Below are 20563 nucleotides of genomic sequence, written 5' to 3'. Positions count from 1 at the left end.
TGCAGTCACTGTCCTTTACTATTTCTTTAATATTGAAAAATTAATGAACTTATGGTGGGGGGGGGCATGTTTATGGCACAGCGCAGAAGTAAGGTCAAAGGGCAGCTTGCAAAACCTGATTGTTTTCTCTGACTATGAATGAACTCGGGTCGTCAGTGTTTGGGCAGGTTCTCTGCAGAAATAGAACCCACAGTTATGCAGTTCACAAGACAGGTGTCCCAGGCTGTCATGGGAAACCCCAGAAAGTTCCTGGAGAGCCGGTGGTCCCTATTCCCACAAGGAAAGCTTGGGAATTCTGATTCTGTTACCTGGGAAAGCGGCAGCAGCTGCCACGGGGCAAATCAAACATGGCGGTAGGAGGCAGGGCCAAGCAGGCAACTGGAGAGATTAAAAGGGAGTTTATCACAGATGCTGCCAGAAGGTGCTGCACAGAACTGGGGTGGGTCAATCAAGGCAATTGGGACAATTTTTCGGGTGAGGTTTCCTACTCAAGAGTTTCTAACTTGCAGCAAGTTGATATTAAAACCTTCCCAAGTACCTTGATGAGCCAGGTCACTGACCCTGTATTTTTAGTTTTATAACACAATAACACACACAAACACACACACACACACACACACACACACACACACACACACTAATTGACTGTGAAACCCTATTAAAATTTCAGTTTAATTAGGCTGAATCAAATTGATTATAACCAGTGATTATTAACCTTAAAAGTTTGTTATTTTTCAGTATAGAATAGAGTTTATTTAAGGCATGGGCATGGGGGTGGGGATTGAAGGAGTAGAGACAGAGAAAGGCAGAGAGAGAGGGGGGGGGGAGGAGAGGCCAGTCATGAGCACATGGAGAGAGAAGGGGGAGGGGAATGGGGAGAGAGATTGAAGAGGGTAAGCAGCAAGAGCAGGAAAGAGGAGAAGAGAAGAGAGCAAGAGTGATTAGTCCTTAAAAGTTTTTCTGTTTTAGTGCCTGGCATGGAGCCTGGGCATGGCAGAGACAATCTGGCAGTTGTAGCTTGGTTCCTTGGGCATGCACTGACCGGAGGCCTTGTAAGGGGTTGTACTGCTGTTCACGCTATGGTGATTTTTAAATTTCCCCCCACTCCTTTGTTTATTATGTAACCCTGGCAGCACCCAGGTTTCGAATACACAGCAATTCTCCTGCCTCAGTGCTGGGATTACATGTCTATGTCAGCATACCTGGCTTCTGTAGTTAAGGCCAACTTCAAATCATCTGTGGAGAGGTGGCTTTTCCCTCTCAGTTTCCAACTCCTCCTGGAAGCTGCTGGGTGGGTCTTGGTCCAAGCACCTTAACGAAATTTCATCTCTCTGAACACGTTTATCCCAACCTGGATCCAGGCTGCAGTAAGTGCTCAGTGGGGTTGAGCATGGCTCTAGGGTCAGAGAGACCATGCTGAGACCCAGAAGTGTCACTTGTAAGGTCTTGGGCCCCTTGTGAGGTAAGGTCCCCTTATTGTGCAAGACTCAATTTCCTGAACTATAAAATGGGAAAAAATATGAACCTTGTATTTACTTCTGTAAATAGTATGTGTAAAATGTCTGAATGGTTGGCAGGTTATCGTTCAGTAATGTTATTTATCAGTAATGTTATTAGGAGGCACTAAGGAAATAGCTGTCCATGGACATCGCTTGCTTCCTGCTTCCTGTTAGTGTTTGTAGGCCCTGAGCTCTCTGTGCAGACTGCTCCTGGTATGCAGTCTCTGGGTATCTGTGGAATCAGATACCTGTGCCAGTGAGGGACAGCTGCCTGAAGCTCTGCTGCCACTACAAAAATCTTTAAAAGCACAGCCTTTTGGATTTCATTTGTCCTCCCGGATGGATCAATACCACTGGCTAATCCTGGACTTCATTTTCAGGTTGTCTGCCCATTCTGCTGGGGTACAGTGGGGTTTCTCTTTGTTGATCACATTCGTCTGTTGAGTGGGAACACTTTGTAGTGGGCAAAGGTCCTGGGTGAGGCTGAGAACTTGGAGGGCCACAGTGTTCTTTTACCCTTAAAACTTGTGTACTAAATGACTACTTTCTCTCTCTCTCTCTCTCTCTCTCTCTCTCTCTCTCTCTCTCTCTCTCTCTCTCTCTCTCTCTCTCTCTCCCTCCCTCCCTCCCTCCCTCCCTTCCTTTCTTTTTTTGTTTTTTGTTTTTTCAAGACAGGGTTTCTCAGTGTAGCCCTGGCTGTCCTGGAACTCACTTTGTAGACCAGGCTGGCCTCGAACTCAGAAATCCGCCTGCCTCTGCCTCCCGAGTGCTGGGATTAAAGGTGTGCGCCACCACGCCCGGCTCCGTTTTCTTTTCTTAATCTCTCATGGGCTGCGCTGTGCTGCCATGCCTAACCCAAGTTTTAATTTTCTTTTAAAGAGGAGAATGCCAAACCGTAGCCAGTTGCATCTTTCCTTTTCCAAATCACCATTTGTTCACTATAGGAAAGAGTCGTTTTTGAGGACTTAAAAAACCTGTATAGTTTTACTTTGAATCAAACATCATACATATTTGTGGCATACAGTAAAACCCTTCATTTCAATGCACAATGACTGGATCAACATGTTAGGCAAATCGAGCCCCTTAGACAGTGGCTTTCTGATGCTGCTATTATTGGGCAGGTAGCTTAGTAGTACAGTAGTACAGCTTGCTTAGAACACATGAGGCAGGCTGGTGAGATGGCTCAGTAGATAAGAGCACTGACTGCTCTTCCAAAGGTCCTGAGTTCAAATCCCAGCAACCACATGGTGGCTCACAACTATCCATAACGAGATCTGATACCCTTTTCTGGAGTGTCTGAAGACAGCTACAGTGTATTTATATATAATAAATAAGTCTTAAAAAAAAAAGAACACATGAAGCTCTGGGTTCAATACCCAATCCCACCTTCTTCAGCCTTCTCCTCCCCTCCCCTCCCCTCCCCTCCCTTATCCAACTCTCCCTATACCCAGTCTACTACCCCTGCCCTCCCCAGCCCTCCTTTCCAGCTGGGGAAAGTGGAGATATTACATTATAGGAATGGCCATAGCTAACATTTATCTACATGACTTATATTTATGAACTTAAAAGAATTTTAACAACGTGGAACAAATTAGCTTTAAAAATTATTTTTAAAAAACTTTTTAAGTAAGCTAGGCAGTTGTCGTGTATGCCTTTAATCCCAGCACTCCAGAGGCAGAGGCAGACAGGTCTCTGGATCTCTGAGTTCAAGACCTGCCTGGTCTACATAGTAAGTTCCAAGACAGCAAGGGCTACACAAAGAAACCCTGTCTTGAAAAATAAACAACAAACCACATGCACACACACACACACACACACACACACACACACACACACTCGCACGTACACACTCATGCATGCATGAAGCGAGCACACACACACACACACACACACACACACAACCACACTCCATTCTTTGGGTACTAGTGATATGAAACAAAGTCGCTAACGCTGACTGCATGGCAGAGCGGAGCAAGGTCAGCCATGCCTCGGGGAACCTTTGCATCTAGCTCTGCAGTGCGGCCAGTCCAGGCTGGGCAGCTGAGATGTCTCCTACAGCCTGCACTTGCTTTTTGTCAAAGGCTCTATCTGTCACTTCCGCCTCTCAGAGTTCAGACTTGTCAGAAACCAGAACCCACTGTGCACGGCTTTCTCCCTGCATAAGCCGGGCTCTTTGGCTTGTACTTCCAGCCCCTGCTCCACCACCAGCGTCCCTCTCCTGTGTCCCACGTCCTGCCGCTTCCAGCTTTGTCCCAGTTCCACACTCCTTAGTGACCTCCCACCATCCTTGGCTCCCAGCCTCTCTAATTATTTAGTACTTAAGTGGGCTTCTCTGTCCATCTGTAGTTTGCTGTGGATAATTCTCTTCTGTCAACTTCTGTGTATACATATTTACAGTTACTTCAATTATCTGTTCTAATGACAAACAAGGTAGTATGAATAATTTAAAAATAATTTCTTCTTGGCTTTGGACTAATCTCTGCACTCTGTTTGAGGTTGGAGGTACTTGGGATATTCTGGGAACTCGGATCTTCAAAGGAGGCCCTAAATGCATCCGAAAGGAAAGGGAGGATGCAGGAGGGGATGCTGTGCTGAGTGCACCACTTCCCCCTGGTCCCTGTAAACTCCTTTGGCTCCAAACTCCATGCTGAAATTGGAAAGCATTTCTCTAGTTGGCTTGTTCTGAGCCCAGGAGAGCCTGTATGTTCTCTCACCGTGTCTGTCTCTGCTCTTTGTCTGGTACACATTGTCTCTTTCAAGGCGGGGGCTCATCAGGAGACTGACTTAGAGGAGAATTATCAGGACCCAGGCAATTACCGAGGAAGAAAAATTCCTTAATTGTAAGACTTTGCCAAACACACATTCATTAAATGACTCTGCTCTCAAGTGTGCGCACAAATCGACTCAGTCTGGTGGTTTTGAGAAATTGTCTCTTTGCCATCTTTATAGCAAACATGCAAGCGGCATGATGCATGCTTGAAAATATTAACTGGCTTTGAACCCTTGAGGTCCTTTTGCATAAGCATAGATGCCCACACAGGGCTACATAAACACATGACATTCATGTTGATGTGCCGGGCAGAGGTCTGCAGCCCTGACAAGCGATGAGAAATATTTAAGTTGAGCTGATTTGTTACATAAACACTGTAACCTCGGGCAAGGGCAGAGTGCTCTTGCTGCTCTCCTCCGAGTTGGATTGTCCCAAACCAGAGATGGGGCACAGGCCCATTTTTGGAACAAATTTGCCTTTAGTCTCATCTTAATCACGAGATGAGTACTCAAGAGGCCTGGCTAGACTGTTGTGGGAAGCCTTACCAGAATCTGATTTTTATAAAAATTAAACGCAAAACCTAGAGGGAAGCCCTTGACAGGTAGGCGCAAAGCCTTGCTTGTAGATATAGCGTCTGCTCTTTGAGGGAGCTCCTGCTGCCTCCCTTCATGCTTTCTAGAGCCATTTCTGGGGAGCCTTTCCTCAGCCTTCTCTCTTTTATCCTCCAAGCTGTGTTGATGTCTTGTCTGAGTGTCTGTCTACTCAGCTCTTGGTGACTTGTTAGACAAGGTTCGGAGGTGTGGGGATGGGAGCTATGGAACTCATATGACCTCATCTCTCCATTGCTGTTAAATGAATCTTTCTAAGGAGTCGTATAAGTAAGTTGGGAGCTGGGTATGGGCAACAGTGGGAGGCAGGGACAGGAGAATCTCGAGTTGCAGGCTAACCTGGTCTACAGAGTGAGTCCCTATGTCAAACACAGGTAAAGGAATTAGGCTTGGGGGACTTGGGATCCTAGGGAAGAAAGCTCGGGCGATCGGCTGAGTTACTTGCTGTGAAGGGGAGAGAGGAAGGGACAGGGCTGTAACAGGAACATTTAGCAGGGGTGGCGCTGGGCCAGACATTGCTGCCATCAGTGATCATTCAACCTTTCATGGAGTATTTACTTAGACCTCCTGTGTGTTTAGTATTGTGCTGGCTCAGTGATGATGTGAAAGTGGAGGTCAGGTTAATTCTTAATCCTTAGCTTGGGGAATAATTATCTAGTAAATGTGTTAAAAATAAAAATCCCCAGGGGCATATGGACTTCAAAAAGGAGAAGCAAGCTTCATTATCTATCTATCTATCTATCTATCTATCTATCTCTCTCTCTCTCTCTCTCTCTCTCCCTCCCTCCCTCCCTCCCTCCCTCCCTCCCTCCATCCATCCATCCATCCATCCATCTATCTATCTATCTATCTATCTATCTATCTATCTATCTATCTATCTATCTTCTGTCTATCTATCCATCTATCTTATCTATCTTTGAGACAGTCTCACGTAGTCCAGGCTAGCCTTAAATTAGCTGAAGTTGACCATGAACTCCTGATTCTCCCACCTCTACCTCTTGAGAGCTGGTTTTGTGTGATGCTGAGGATGGAGCTCTGGGCTTCCTGAATGGGTTGGCAGGCACACTATCAGCTGAGTCACATCCCCAGAAAAAGCTTCATTTTATTTAAAAAAAAAAAAAAAAAAAAAAAAAAAGGATTTCTCTGGTAACTCTAATAAAGATGGTTTTAGAACCAGCTTTTCTAATGTAATGATTATAAAGCTTGTGAAAATGTAAATATTAGCCCAAATGTTTTGGGGGAAGGTTCTACTATTAACAGTGCAGAAAGATTATCTATATTCACTTACTACATAGGGGGCAAACAGCTTGAATATACAGAGCCTGATTAATTATTGCTGCCTCCTGCAGACCACTGTAGCTAAAACAGAAGACACATAACCTTGGAGTCGGGGCGGCCATGCTAGGTTTGGAGGCTAAGCACTGGACCTGTGGAACTGCCTAACTAAGGCTCAAGTAGCACAGAGAAAGGAGAGCAGGGGGTTCCAGATGACAAAGCTGAGACCACAGGTGGGTGACCGAGCTACGGATTTGGTTTAGTTTTCACCTTGAAGGTGCAGCTGAGGTCTCCTGATTTGTGACATCTTTTCTTTCTTCCATTGCGGAATTGCATTTAGGAAACTGGCAAGTTATGGACATTTTGCTTAGCTCTTCAATTTGACTCCAAACTGTTTTTCTATATAGGAGATTGGATTAGTTACCTCTTTTGCCCTGGTGACTAAATCACCAAACAAAGGAACCTAAGGAAAAAGAAAGGATGTATTGTGGCTTACAGTTGAAGGGATCACAGTTCATATAGCAGGAAAGGCATGACTGCAGGTGACCAACCATATTGGGAGGTGGGGGAGAGCCTGTGACTAAGACTCCTTTTTTTTTTTTTAAGATCTATCTATCATCTATCTATCTATCTATCTATCTATCTATCTATCTATCTATCTATCTATCTATCTATGTGAGTACACTGTAGCTATACAGATGGTTGTGAGCCTTCATGTGGTTGTTGGAAATTGATGTTTTGGGTTTTTTTTTTTGGACCTACCTCTGCCCACTCTGTCCCAAAGAAGATTTATTTATTTATTATTTATTATACATAAGTACACTGTAGCTGATTTCAGACATGCCAGAAGAGGGCATCAGATCTTATTACAGGTGGTTGTGAGCCATCATGTGGTTGTCAGGATTTGAACTCAGGACCTTCCAAAGAGCAGTCAGTGCTCTTACCCACTGAACCATCTTGCCAGCTCTGTGACTGGGACTCCTTAAACATGAGCTCACCAGGAGCTGCTGTTTTCTGGGTACCTTCTGTAGAGAACTTACCCATCACATGGGTGTAAGTATTGTGAAGACAGGGTAAGTGTGAATCTGGAGAGGTGGACTCCCTAAGAAAGGGCAGAGACAAGGAAGGACGCCTTAGAATCGCTAAGCAAAATTACACTCAGGAAAGGCACTGAGTGGGCCTTTTGGCTTTCAAACAGTGTTTTGGAACAAGCAAAACTGTACATAAAGACACATTATGAGCTGAGCAGGGTCACTGGAATGGGTATCGTAAGGGCAGACAGGAAGGATCACGAAGGATGTGCCCCGGGATATTTAGGATATTTATGGTGACAGTTTTACTTATGCTGCTTCGAGGACAATCACTTATTGTTTGTTTCTGAATCCTTGGTTTTGTTTTAAGTTCTACATAATTTTATATTTTTGCAAGGCAGGGAATGGAGGGACAAGGAAGGGTCAAAAAGTAGGGAACGGGTCATAGAACGTTCTCTAGTTTGTGTTCATTTGGGCCAAAGGAAAAACATTTGCCAAACACCTGACCTTTAAGAGGCACTCTTCTACCCCCGTGGGACCAGAAAGTTGAATGGCCATTGATATTCATTCATGGTGGAAGAGGTTAGGGTTAGGGAAAGAGACTTCACAGAGACCCGGAAGTCATTGTGGATAGGTAGTGCACTTTGCTCCAGGAGACCAGCCAGGCTTCCACAGTCTGGGCTGCCTAGACATTTCTCTCAATATGATTGTCTTCTTGTCATTTATAAAGCTCCGAATGCACTTGCAATCTCTGCCACAAATGTGCCAGGTGACAACCCAAGGCTTCACAAGGACAGTGACATCAGTGAGTGGCTTTACTAGCTGAACACGGTTTTCTAGAACACATGTTTATTTTCAGTTCAAAGACAAAAACAAATACAGTTTGGCAGCACAGCGCTGGACGGTGCAAGCAGAGGCCTGACATCCCATCCTCAACACAGGTGAGGAAAGGAAGAATAAAAAAGATGAAAGAGAAAACTCCAAAGACGGAAGCATTAGCTTTTAGTTCACACTCTTGCAAAGCCCTAGTCCCCATAAAATAAACTTTCTAAAGTATAAGCAGCAGAAATGGTGTAAACACTATCGGAACCAAGAGTAACTTCACTCCTTCCAGATGTGGCGCAGGTCCTTCTGTTGAACACCACTTGGCTGGAAACAGAGTTAATCTTGTATGAGGAAGCGGTCTTTGGCCTGTCTCAGGATTGCTCCAGCATTGCATCACAAGATTTCAAAATTCATTTTCTTCTCCAACTGCAGCAAAAAGGCAAGGAGACGTTTTTTGTTTGAAGACTCTGAAAAAGAGGGGGTGGGGTCTCAGAGCCAAGTCGTCTTTTCCTCTGGTGTTAAACTCTTACTTGTGTTGTGGTTTTAAAGGCTGGGATTCTTGTGTGAGCTGTTTTCTGTGTAAGAAATGAGAATTAGGGCAGAGAATTAGGCAGAGCTTCCTGGCCAGTCAGCCTTGTCTATTTAGTGTGCTTCAGTCCAATATCAAAAACTGGTATATCAGGGCTGGAGAGATGGCTCAGTGGTAAGGAACACCTACTGCTCTTCAGAAGGTCCTGAGTTCAAATCCCAGCAACCACATGGTGGCTCACAACCATCTGTAATGGGATCTGATGCCCTCTTCTAGAATATCTGAAGACAGCAACAGTATACTTACATAAAATAAATAAATAAATAAATCTTAAAAAAAAAACAAAAAACAAAAAACCAAAAAACAAAACCCTGGTATATCACCTGAAGAATGAGACCCAACGTTAGTCTTCTACTCCCCGTCCACATGTGTGTATAAGCACACATATAAGTGGACCCCCAAACAGACACACAGCGAGACTCAGATGTAGTGCTCCACAACCACAAGTCAGTGCTGTCCCTCAAGGCGGCCTCTCCACTTTCCAAGACACTCCACAATTTCTATGACTTGCAGATTTTGTGCTGTACATTATGCAAGATCCAGGGACTGTTACAGGTGTTAGAGGGACAATCTGATTGCCTTAGATTTCTGCTCCTGTTTCATACAGAGAGCATAGAGAACAAGTTCTAACTTTAAAAAATGTGTTCATTTATCTTATTTTTATTTTTTTGATAGGGTTTCATTTAACTCAGGTTCTCCTTGAAGTTGCTACATAGTCTAGGCTGTTGTCCCAGTCCCCCTGCCTCCACCTCTGAAGCTGTGGGATTACAGACATGCACCACATTCCCAGCTCTCTGCAATCTTTCAGAGAGAGAAAGTGACCAGACTATATCTGAAAAACAATAACCAAGCAAAACAACCAAGTTCCAGAAGAAAACAGGCTCCCACTCCAGGGAAAACTGTAAATGCCAGTATGCAGCCTTTCATCTGAGTTTACACACGGAGGGGTTTATTTGTGGACCAAAAGAGTTCACTCTGCTGACACTGGGTAGATTTGCCTCCCACAGATAACTGCAGACTGGAGACAGGGAGATGCCCGGGCAGTTTAAAGACAGAAGACAGTGATGGAGAGGAGGACAGAACTTCAAATACCTCTCGACATCAGGGTCCAAGTCAGGCAAGTAAACAGAAGACAGAAACACAGTCAGTATAACAACCAGGAATGAAAAGAAAACGTCCCATTAAGAGGGCTGTCTGGTGCAGGTCCTGGCTCTTCACCCAGGGACACAGCAGCCTTATTGTAGTGACCAGTGAGTCCCGAGGAGGGGAAGGTATTGCTGGGCTGAGGGGGCTGGTTCTGTGGGCGGGGCACACCCTCAGCGCTGTGAGAACTTTGAGGTTGCTGAGGTGTGAAATGGAAGATTGGTTGGCTAACCCAGTGCCCTTGTGCCCTATGGTTCTGTGTCTAGAAGAGTCTGTGTTTCCGTGCTTCTTTTGTGAAACATGGGATCAATGTTAGCCTGGGCCTGAACTTGCAACCTTCCTGCCTCAGCCTCCTCAAGATGTGGATTACAGACATGCACCACGGCCTCTGCAATGGTCCCGCGTGTATGGAAAGCTTATGGGTTGGTAAAACCATGCAAAGTCTAATTAAAGATAAAATGAGAGTGGGGCAACAGCTAAGGTGAAAATGTAAAAATGAATTATTATTAGCTGGACGTGACAGTGCATGATCAAACTCTGTGAGTTTGAGGCCAGCCTGGTCTACAAATCAAGATTTAGGACAGCCAGGATTGTTATACAGAGAAACCCTGCTTTGAAATGAAAAAACAAAACAAAACAAAAACCAAACAAACAAAAAATTCATTATAAGAATAATATGCCGGGCAGTGGTGGCGCACGCCTTTGATACCAGCACTTGGGAGGCAGAGGCAGGTGGATTTCTGAGTTCGAGGCCGGCCTGGTCTACAGAGTGAGCTCCAAGACAGCCAGGACTACACAGAGAAACCTTGTCTTGAAAAACAAAACAAAAAAACAACAAAAAAGAGACTAATTTAAGGAGAAACAACCTTGGAAGTTTTCCCACTGGGAACATACTGAAGAAGTAGGAAATACATAAAGTACTCTGCACACGTGATGATGGAGATGAAAGCTGGGGCTTAGCTTATGCTGGGTGAGTGAGTGGTCTACTATTGAGCTACATCCCCAGTCCAAAATATTTATGAGCTATCCCATTTCAGTAAGTGTATTGTGCCTCGAGGTTCCTCTAAAGGAGGATTAAGAAGGTAAGAGTTGGTACCTAACCTAGATATGGAAGACTTAGTCACAATAGCTATCAGATGCCAGAAAGGATTAAGTAGCAAGGGCTGCTATTTCCTTGGACTCCTGCCTGGAAGGGAAAAGAATAAATGTGTGCTTACTTTAGTGGTAGAGCAAAAAGATAAATTTCAAAACCCAAATCATAGGGCTGAGGTGTTGCCATGGGCTCCCCGTTGCTATAGGAGTTGGGGTCGATCAGGTCTGTCCACAGGAAGGAATGCACGTGGCCACCTGACTCAGGAGGAACTTTTGATCAGTCATTAGCTTGGGAATTCTCCTCCCTAAAGGCATATTAGGGAAGAAGCGAGCTGAGATGGGGTTTCCTTCGATGGGTAGAACTCTGGAAAAGAGACTTCTGGTGAGACACTGGCATCTCCAGTGGGACCACAATGAATCCCAATGCATACTAAACATCACACAGCGCATTGGAGGGAGGGCAGCCCTGGTTCTTCAGTAAGTTGCTGGACTTTCTTGTATGGATCGTTTGGAGGCTCAGAAATATGATCAAGGTGGAGAACAAGAACCCAGAAGAAAGGGAGCACAGCACCCCTCCCCATGAAACACAAACACCTCGTGGCAAGAGATTGCAAGCACGGGATGGATTTCATGAGGCCAAACCTTATTTGAAAGATTTCTATTTAGTGACATCCAAAAGAATGAGTCACAGCTCATGCTAACAATAGCAAAAGAGCTACAGGGAAGTCTTGGGACAAAGGGAGGAGGCTGAGCTCAAGTCCTGGGGACTCCTTGGATCTCACGTTCACATTCAGTCTCATGATATCTCATGGAGGGAAATTGAGGGAGGCAGGAAGGGCAAGAAAGGGGAGGAAGCAAAAGTAGTCATTAGCATCCCTTTGTTCCCAAGAGGGGCACAGGTGCAAGTGTCTACCATGCTCCTCGAAGGATGGTGACTGTTCTGCACTGCAGCTGAGGCTTTACAATGATCAACCTTGTGTCGCTGTGCCACTAAATTATGACAAGGCAAAGCGTGTTCATTGCTGACGCTGGAGTGCTGTCCAAGACGAAACGTTTTTTATTTATGCACTTTCACCAGCCACAGCCCTCTCTGGATATTCATAGAGGTGGTTCTGGACTGCCACTTTGGAGAGTCATGGAAAACAGAAAATATGTTTACAGGAGCCAAGGAGAGGAGTGGTTATTTGTAAAAGCTTTTATCTGAGGCCACCAGATCCCTTTTCAATTGTTCCAGCAGGGTCAAATGATGGGTTTTGAACTACTGCCCAGCAAGCCTAGAATGAAGTTTCGTCATTTCACATTTAGTGTTGGAGAGATGAGAAACAATGCTATTCAAGTAGAGGCTGAGGTAAGAGGCTGTCCCACCACACTGAAGTCCTTTTTAGACCGAGAGTTGAATATCCAAATACTTACCTTCGGTTATTTAAAAAAACAAAAACAAAAACGTATTAACTAGCTGATACCATCTTTTGGAATGGGCCTAAGTTCCTGTAGGGAATGGGTGTAAGGGCTGTGTCACACTGTAAGCTGGCTAATCTGGGTTGGATCTTAGCTTCTGTAGCCATTAGCTGTGCAGTATGTTGACCTCTCTGGGTCTGATGTTGCAGTCCTGAAACACAAGGGCTCACTGGCTGGATCTCTCCATGCTAGTTGACTGGTGTGGCAAAACAATACATGCTGGTGGCTAAGAGAGCAGTGCTATGCAGTGGGGATGCAGGCTGTCCTCAGCCACCATCCCTCTGAGACCATGTCGGGAGGACCAATCTTCTTGAAGCCTCTGATTTACTGGGACAACACTCGCTGTGCTAGGACTGAGTACAGTATCTGGCATGCCAGAAGATCCCCACAGACCCCTGATCGATTTTAATTATGTAATTTCAGATTCATTTTATTTGTGTGTTCATCCCATCCCATCCCATCCTATCCACAAGAGGGCAGCAGACCTTTGAAGTTAGATTACAAGTGTTTTTGAGCCCTTCTAATATAGGTGCTAAGAACCAAACGTAGGTCCTCTGTTGAGCTACCTCTCCAGCTCCTTACTTATTTTAGACAGGGTTTGTGTGGCCCAGGGTGACCTAGAACTCACTACATAGCCAAGATGATGACCTTGAAACCTTGATCATCTTGCCTCCACCTCCAAGAGTGCAAGGACTAATACCTTGAGTTCCTGGATTGCTTTATCTTCAGCAAAAAATCTGGAAGGATGCTTGCCAGGGAAGACACGGGTGACAAGTCACAAGAAATTTATTTAGGTGTATGTATTGGTACAGAATCCCTGACATTACCTCAGTCTTAACCATATTAATGAAAGTATATGACTTACTTGGAGAACAAATAAAAATTGACCAAAAGTCTGGAGAAAATACCGTTCACTAGAGATGACAGATCTGCGCACACCTGTTCTGGTGACAAATGGCAGATGTGCCATATATGGGATCCTTTACTTGGAAAGAAATTAGTCAGGGGAAGGTTCAACTTTTGGTCTAAAAGAAACAATACTGTCATTTTACCAGAGGCCTTGCTGGGAGACCAGAGCCACAATAAAAGACCAAGAATAGCACTGTTACCAAAGGTTAGGTTCATGGTCCCTTTGTTCAATACTCATCTGATTTCCTTCTTGGGGTTTTCTTTCCCAGGATGATGAAGACAAGCCACATGGCTGTGACTGAGAGTCACAAGAGCTCCCACCTCTCAACAAGAAACACGCAGGCACCGACGCCGTTCTCATGGCATTTCCCACCTCAGTTCAACATGAGGCCATTTAAGTGGTTCCTCACTAATCTTTTGCACCAGAGCCCAGATCATCATTAAATTAATTTTAAAAATCTTATAGGAAAAAAATCTAAAGCCAAAGAAGGAACTTCCCCAAACTTGAAACAGTGAGGAGACTTGTCGTATGACTCAATGATGTCCTTGCTTTGCACGCACGGGGATCTGAGTTCGAGTCCCAGAACCTACAGACAAACATTTCCAGATATAGTGCTATGTGATTGTAATCCTGGGGCTGTGGAGGTAGAGATAGGAGGAACCCTGGGACTCCCTGGCCCTTAGTCTAGTTAGCTTAACGAGCTGCAGGTCAGTAGGAGACCCTACCTAAAATAAACAATAGCTAAACTACATAACTCCCGAAGAGGATCTCAGAGGCTGTCCTCTCATTTGGACAAGCATGAGCTCCCTAAACGCCATAAAACTGTTAGCTGCAACCGAAGGAGAAGAAACTCTGCATCCCACCTAGGGTCCCAACACACAGGTGTTGAAGCACATTTAGGTCAAAGAAACCCGGCCAAAGGCCCAGGACAGGGTTTGATGCCAAGAAGCCCCTTCTGGGCTAAGGGATGAAATTGAACGTTTGGGCCGGGGGTGGGGGTGGGGGATGGAGACTGGACTTTGGGAATACAGTGAGGACATATTGATCTATGGGATGTAAACGGAGCTCCAAGCCATCACAACTTCTGTCTATGAGTTGCAGGCAGGAAGATTCGTATTATTTTCTTGATATAGACAGCCAGGGCAGAAGCCAGCAGGTAGTGTTTCAACACCTTGGGACACACAGCAGCACAGCCCACAGCCCACATCCCTCTGCTCTCAGTGATGTAAAAAGCTTAGAATAAAAGTCTGCCTTCTTGCCGGGCGTGGTGGCGCACGCCTTTAATCCCAGCACTTGGGAGGCAGAGGCAGGTGGATTTCTGAGTTCGAGGCCAGCCTGGTCTACAAAGTGAGTTCCAGGACAGCCAGGGCTACACAGAGAAACCCTGTCTCAAAAAACAAAAACAAAAAAACAAAACAAACAAACAAAAAAAGTCTGCCTTCTTAACCTGAGGGGCCAGAGTCCAGAAAGGGTTCTAATACCCTGCCCTGCACGGTGTCTAGGGAGACCCGTGCCCGTCTGTATTAGTCCTTCCAGAGGCAGAAGAGCCCCAACCAACCACAGTCAAGAGCTGAATTATGTTCCCCCAAAGGTATGTAGGAGTGCTATCCCTGGGCACCTGTGATAGTGATTGGCTGCATTTGGAAACAGGGTCTTTGGCAGAATAATCAAGATGTCTTTAAAGTCTGTGGTGGTACATGTCTTTAATCTCAGCACTAGGGAGGCAGAGGCAGGTGGGCCTCTGAGTTTGAGACCAGCCTGGCTACAAAGTGAGTTCTGGGTCTACACAGAGAAAACCTGTCTCTCCCCCTCACCCCCAAAGTCTTAGAGAGCTTGAATCTGATGTGTCTGGGGTCCTTAGAAGAGGACAAAGTGCTAGGTGTGGTGGTGGGTACTTGTAAGCCTAGCACTTGGGAGGGTGAGGCAGGAGGATCAGGAGTTCAAGACCAGCCTGAGCGATTTAGTGAGATCTCATCTCAAAAACCCAAATCTCTCTGAAAACAACCAGCAGCTGCACCACATACACATACAAACTAAAAAGAACAAGAGAAAGCCTCAGGAAGCCAGGGGCACAGGAGAAAGTCAGTGACCAAAGAGGCAGAGATGGTAGGGACACACCTATATAGTGGTGACTATGCGGTGACATCCTCAGAGGGCATAGGATGCTTGCTCAACTGATACCTTGACCCTGAACTTCCAGCCTCCAGGACAACAAGACACAGCTCTGTTCTAACCCACCCAGTTCATGGTACTTTGTTATGGCAGCCCTGGGAAATGAACCCAAGATTTCCCTAACACAACTGTAACTCTGTACCCAGATGTGGGGTAATAAAGTAGGAAGTCAGTCTTTGTTTTTTTTTTTTTGTTTTTTTTTTTTTTTGAGACAGGGTTTCTCTGTGTAGCCCTGGCTATCCTGGAACTCACTCTGTAGACCAGGCTGGCCTCGAACTCAGAAATCCACCTGCCTCTGCCTCCCAAGTGCAGGGACTAAAGGTGTGCGCCACCACTGCCCGGTGGAAGTCAGTCTTAAATGAAGGCAGATACCAGCTTTTGCTACAATTAGAGGCGCTCTGCTCAAGTTCACATTCATGATCCAACTTCTATAGGATTCACTCCAGATACACAGAGGGCATGCCTGCGCTTGGGAGGGGCCCCAAGTCACAGGCAGCTATTAGGTATGACTGTGTAGTGACCTAGGAACAATTTACTTGTTTGATTGCATTTATAACAAACCCAAGAAAAAAATGACATAAGACATCATTTAAGTTGACAACAAGACCCAAATCATGGTAGCTCACCTTGCCCAGTCCTGTGGGTTTCATTCCATTAGAACAAGCCTTTAACTTGCTCCGTTTCTGTGTCAAGGTCTATATCATAAAAGCAGGGTCGGGTGGGCAGTCCTGGCATTGTGCTCATCTGAAAGAGAAAACAAAACATTGCACGTGAGCAAAGTTCACGAGGTGATTAATCACGGCATGGTCCACTAGCCATAAACCAACCACGCAATTCATGACAGCCACATATAACATTCCGTTATGGACACAGGCGGTCCTGTCAGTTTGCCCCCTGCCTTCACACTCTGCAAAGAAATCACATACAGACAGAAAGCATGTCACCCCACCCCTCACCCCCAAATGTAGCTTCTTCATATTCCCTGTGGTCCCACGGGCACACAGCAGCCACCAGTGATTTTCAAAGCTTCTCTTCCTATTCCAATTTGCATTACAGAGCCCAAAACCAGCCCCTGTGGCTGGGGCCAGAGTTGCCTCCTCACCAAGACCATGCACATATTTTTGTCAAAGCAAAAGCCTGCAAACTGTACTAGAGGCTGGGCACAGTGCAAACTTGCCCTTTAGCTAGCAGGCAGCTGGCTTTACCTTCCATCAGGAACTCCTGTGTTGAGTGATGCTTTGCACCACTGGGCATTTTCTCCTCTCTCTCTCTCTCTCCTTCTCTCTATCTCTCTCCCTCAAAAGATTTATTTATAATTATATGTAAGTACACAGTAGCTGTCTTCAGATACCCCAGAAGAGGGCGTCAGATTTCATTACGGGTGGTTGTGAGCCACCATGTGGTTGCTGGGATTTGAATTCAGGACATTCGGAAGAGCAGTCAGTGCTCTTAACCACTGAGCCCCCATTTTCCTTCCTTAACAACCTTGAAGAGGCATTTATATGATTTCCATGGCACATGGGGGAGGTGGTGAGATCTAGGGATGGTAAGTTATACTGTCAAGGTGGCTAAGGTACTAAGTACCACACAGCCTTTGGACTTTGCTCGACATGTTCATGGTGCTCTGTGTATTTTACATGGATGACAGCCAGCTTCAGTCCTTCCAGGGCCCTCTGACGTAGACACTTTCTTACATCTGACTTTATAGATTTTTAAATTTTGTTGTTTTTGTTGTATGTGGGTTGCCAGGAACTGTCCCCCCCCCCCCAAATAGTTTCATGTGGCCCAGGACGACCTTGAACTCCTGATCATTCTGTGACTATCTCCCAAGTCCTCAGATCACAGGTCTATGTCCAGCAAGGTGAGAGGACATTAAGTTATCAAGGGAAGTACTCTTGGCCATGGCTAGCGGAGGGCAGAATCCGGTTCTTTACTGTTTTGCTAAACCAAGACCTTCAGTGCTGCCATTTTGTCCCCTGTGGCAGAAGACCCAAGTGTATCAAGAAAGCACGCAGGTTACCATATTAACACACTGCTCGCAGGATCTGTGCTGTGTGTCTCAGGATTCGGGGTCTCCTGCGCTTGCTTTAACAGGCACCCATCTTCCGGTCCCATCTGTCTGTCCGTCAGGCAGAGGTGATAGCTGGTTTCTGGCTCTTCAGAGGCCAGATTGACTTCTGTGTCATGCAGAAACCTTGCTGGTCCCCAGACACTCTTCCTAAGATGGCCTGCAGAGTGGCTCTGCTTCTTCCCGTCCCACCATTCTCTGCAGAGAACTACTAAGGTGGAATGTGGTTCCTACCCCGTGCTGCCCTCTCTCACTCCTGTCTCTGCTTACGGACTCTCCTCACTTAGCCAGGGCTGTGGAGCAGCAGCAGCAGCAGTAGCCCAGGAGCCTGGTGGGAACTCAGAGCCATAGGTCTGCTGGATGGGAGCCTGGGACCACAGCAAGCCCCCAGCGACACAGATACACAGCATGGCTTAGAAACCATGTTTCACATGGTGCCTACAGTCCTTCCTTGTGACTCCTTCATCTCAGAAGAGCCTAATACCTTAGTGCCAATCTCCTTTATATGCTGGCCAGGTGGGGCACCCATGGGCCCCCCTGCAGTTCTCACTGACCACTCTGCCCTATTGGCCCTGGAGTGTGGAGGCTGAAGCAGGGCAAAGAGAAGGCCCAGCACGTGGTGCTATGTAGATAGGACTGCAGTGTAGGAGTATCACGGCTACAAAGGCCTCTGAGCACAGACGGGAATAAGGCGCCCTTTGTCACACACGAGTGGGCAATGACACCCTGGATCTCAAACAATGAACTAAATGTAAACTGTGGCACCTGACTTAGTGGCTGGGGCTCTGCTGTATTTTAAAGGTTGCTTTCTTAAAAGGCAGGCTCCTAGCACGGAATCAAAGTTTCTCTGGTTACTACTGCGTTACTCTATTGAAAGGAGAGTGGACATGTGTCTTGTAATTCGGTCACAGTATTGGGACATAAAACTAGCCAAGATATTAAGCGTCAGGAAGTGAGAGATGTCTTTCTTCCACTTTCAGCTTATTTAAGTAGGAGAGACATGTGTGGAATGGCAAAATTACCACATTCCTTCCCAACGATGCAGCAATCGCTTCTGAGACTACTTATTTGGGATAAGGGACAACAGACCAGAACCCACAGGTGGCTCTGTAGAGCAAGAGCTCCCCTGCTGAGGAAGAGTGATGTGGAGTTATGGTAAGCAAAACTGTGACACTCATACCAACTTCTCCACCAGTAACAAACGGCCATCAGGGCGCAGCTCCTAGACTAGATTCCTTACAGCCCTACAGAAGAAAGAGCGCCTGGGAATTGACCTCTGGCTACAGGCCCGGGGTCAGTGGGGCTCTGTGCTAATTGTGTGCTGTCCCGCTTAAAATAAACGAGGAGCCATTAAATCTCTGGGCGTGTCATGCCACATTAATAGATTCTTGTGCAAAGGTTGAAGGAAAAAAAAAAAGCTTTTTGTCTTCAAGACCCTGATTTTTTTTTTTTTTTTTTTTTTTTGAGACGGGGTTTCTCTGTGTAGCCCTGGCTGTCCTGAAACTCACTTTGTAGACAAGGCTGGCCTCGAACTCAGAAATCTGCCTGCTTCTGCCTCTGTGAATAAAGGCGTTTGCCACCACGACCCGCTCAAGAACCTGATTTTAACTACGACTAATCTCTCAAATTTTTCTGGACCACAAGGAACCACACTTTCTATCAACAATGTTTAGAAACATATGTGAGGGCAGGTGGGATGGCTCAGTGGTAAGGGCGCTTGCTGCTAAGTCTGAGGACCTGGGTGACTCATGGCTTTCTATAACTCCAGTTCCAGGGGATCTAATGCCTGCTTCCGGTCTCCATGGATATAGGTAGGTACATGGTACACAGTCATACATGCAGAGATGACATATACATAATAAAAATACTCAAAGAACTCGCCAGCCCCACCCTGCGCCACCTAACAATTGCCCAAGGCACGGAAAACCCCTTAGCAGATGAACCTAGAGGCTTCAGGCTTCACCAGAGACTGCACTCTGCTCTATGCACAAACATGAGGGAGAAACCACATGAGTTATCTCCTGGGTGCTGGGATTACATGGGCACCCCCACGTGTAGCCTCCTGTTTCACACGCCCAATTCTGGAATTTGATTTTTGGGGAGATTGTAAGTTTAAATTAGTAACTCGGGGGTGGGATGCTTTCTAAATAAGGGAAGTAGAGTGACAGGAACAATTGCCATAGGCCCGTTCTGTATATAAGTCCAATGGGCTCACTCCTTGGCAAATATGATCTATTAGGGGAAAAAAATAAGCTGCTGAGAAACAGGAGGGCAACCGTGCTCAGAGACAGACCAGGGAAGGAAGTTCTACTTTATAGTTTTAGTCTTGATTCCTTTTCAAATTTAATGGCTGTTTAAGAATGGGAGGCAGAGGCAGGCAGATTTCTGAGTTCAAGGCCAGCCTGGTCTACAGAGTGAGTTCCAGGATAGCCAGAGAAACCCTGTCTCAAAAACCCAAAAAGAAAAAAAAAAAAAAGAAAGAAAAACTAATTTTTTGCCGGGCGTGGTGGTGCACGCCTTTAATCCCAGCACTCAGGAGGTAGAGGCAGGCGGATTTCTGAGTTCGAGGCCAGCTTGGTCTACAAAGTGAGTTCCAGGACAGCCAGGCTATACAGAGAAACCCTGTCTTGAAAAAAAAAACCAAAAACCAAAAACCAAAAACCAAAAACCAAAAACCAAAAAAAAAAAAAAAAAAGAATGGTGTTAGTGGGCTAGAGAGATGGCTCAGTGGTAACATGGTTAAGAGCACTGACTGCTCTTCCAGAGGTCCTGAGTTCAATTCCCAGCAACCACATGGTGGCTCACAACCATCTGTAATGGGATCTGATGCCATCTTCTGGTGTGTCTGATGTCTGGTGTGTACTCATATAAAAGTAAATAAATCTTTGAAAAAAAAAAAAAAAAAAAAAAAGAATGGTGTTAGCAGCCAGGCATGGTGGTGCACACCTTTAATCCCAGCACTCCGGAGGCAGGTGGATTTCTGTGTGTCTGAGGCCAGCCCAGTCTACATAGCAAGTTCTAGGACAGTCAGGACTACAGAGACCCTGTCTCAAAAATACCACCCTCCCTTCCCCCAACAAGAGAATGGTGTTAGCTTACAATAGGGCTAGAACTTTTACAAAG

General features: G+C 45.8%; 1 protein-coding gene across 3 annotated transcripts in view; it reads right to left on the bottom strand.

Annotated features, from left to right (window-relative positions):
* The window catches only part of Mthfd1l (methylenetetrahydrofolate dehydrogenase (NADP+ dependent) 1-like), a 194190-nt gene that overhangs the window by 2957 nt on the left and 170670 nt on the right, over window positions 1-20563 (bottom strand). Inside the window, exons 27-28 of one of the 3 annotated variants that reach the window (NM_172308.4) lie at window positions 15999-16116; window positions 7995-8583 (exon numbers count right to left, since the gene is read on the bottom strand). In NM_172308.4, the coding sequence (NP_758512.3) occupies window positions 16027-16116 (90 nt within the window). In that variant the 3' untranslated portion in view covers window positions 7995-8583; window positions 15999-16026. Of the gene's footprint in view, window positions 1-7994; window positions 8584-15998; window positions 16117-20563 lie in introns of those variants that run through there. The other 2 variants (NM_001170786.1, NM_001170785.1) reach the window with 2 other exon arrangements.

The sequence above is a fragment of the Mus musculus genome, chromosome 10 (genome assembly GCF_000001635.26).
Source record: "Mus musculus strain C57BL/6J chromosome 10, GRCm38.p6 C57BL/6J".
Classification (NCBI taxonomy): domain Eukaryota; kingdom Metazoa; phylum Chordata; class Mammalia; order Rodentia; family Muridae; genus Mus; species Mus musculus.
This window is presented reverse-complemented; position numbering and strand designations above follow the sequence as displayed.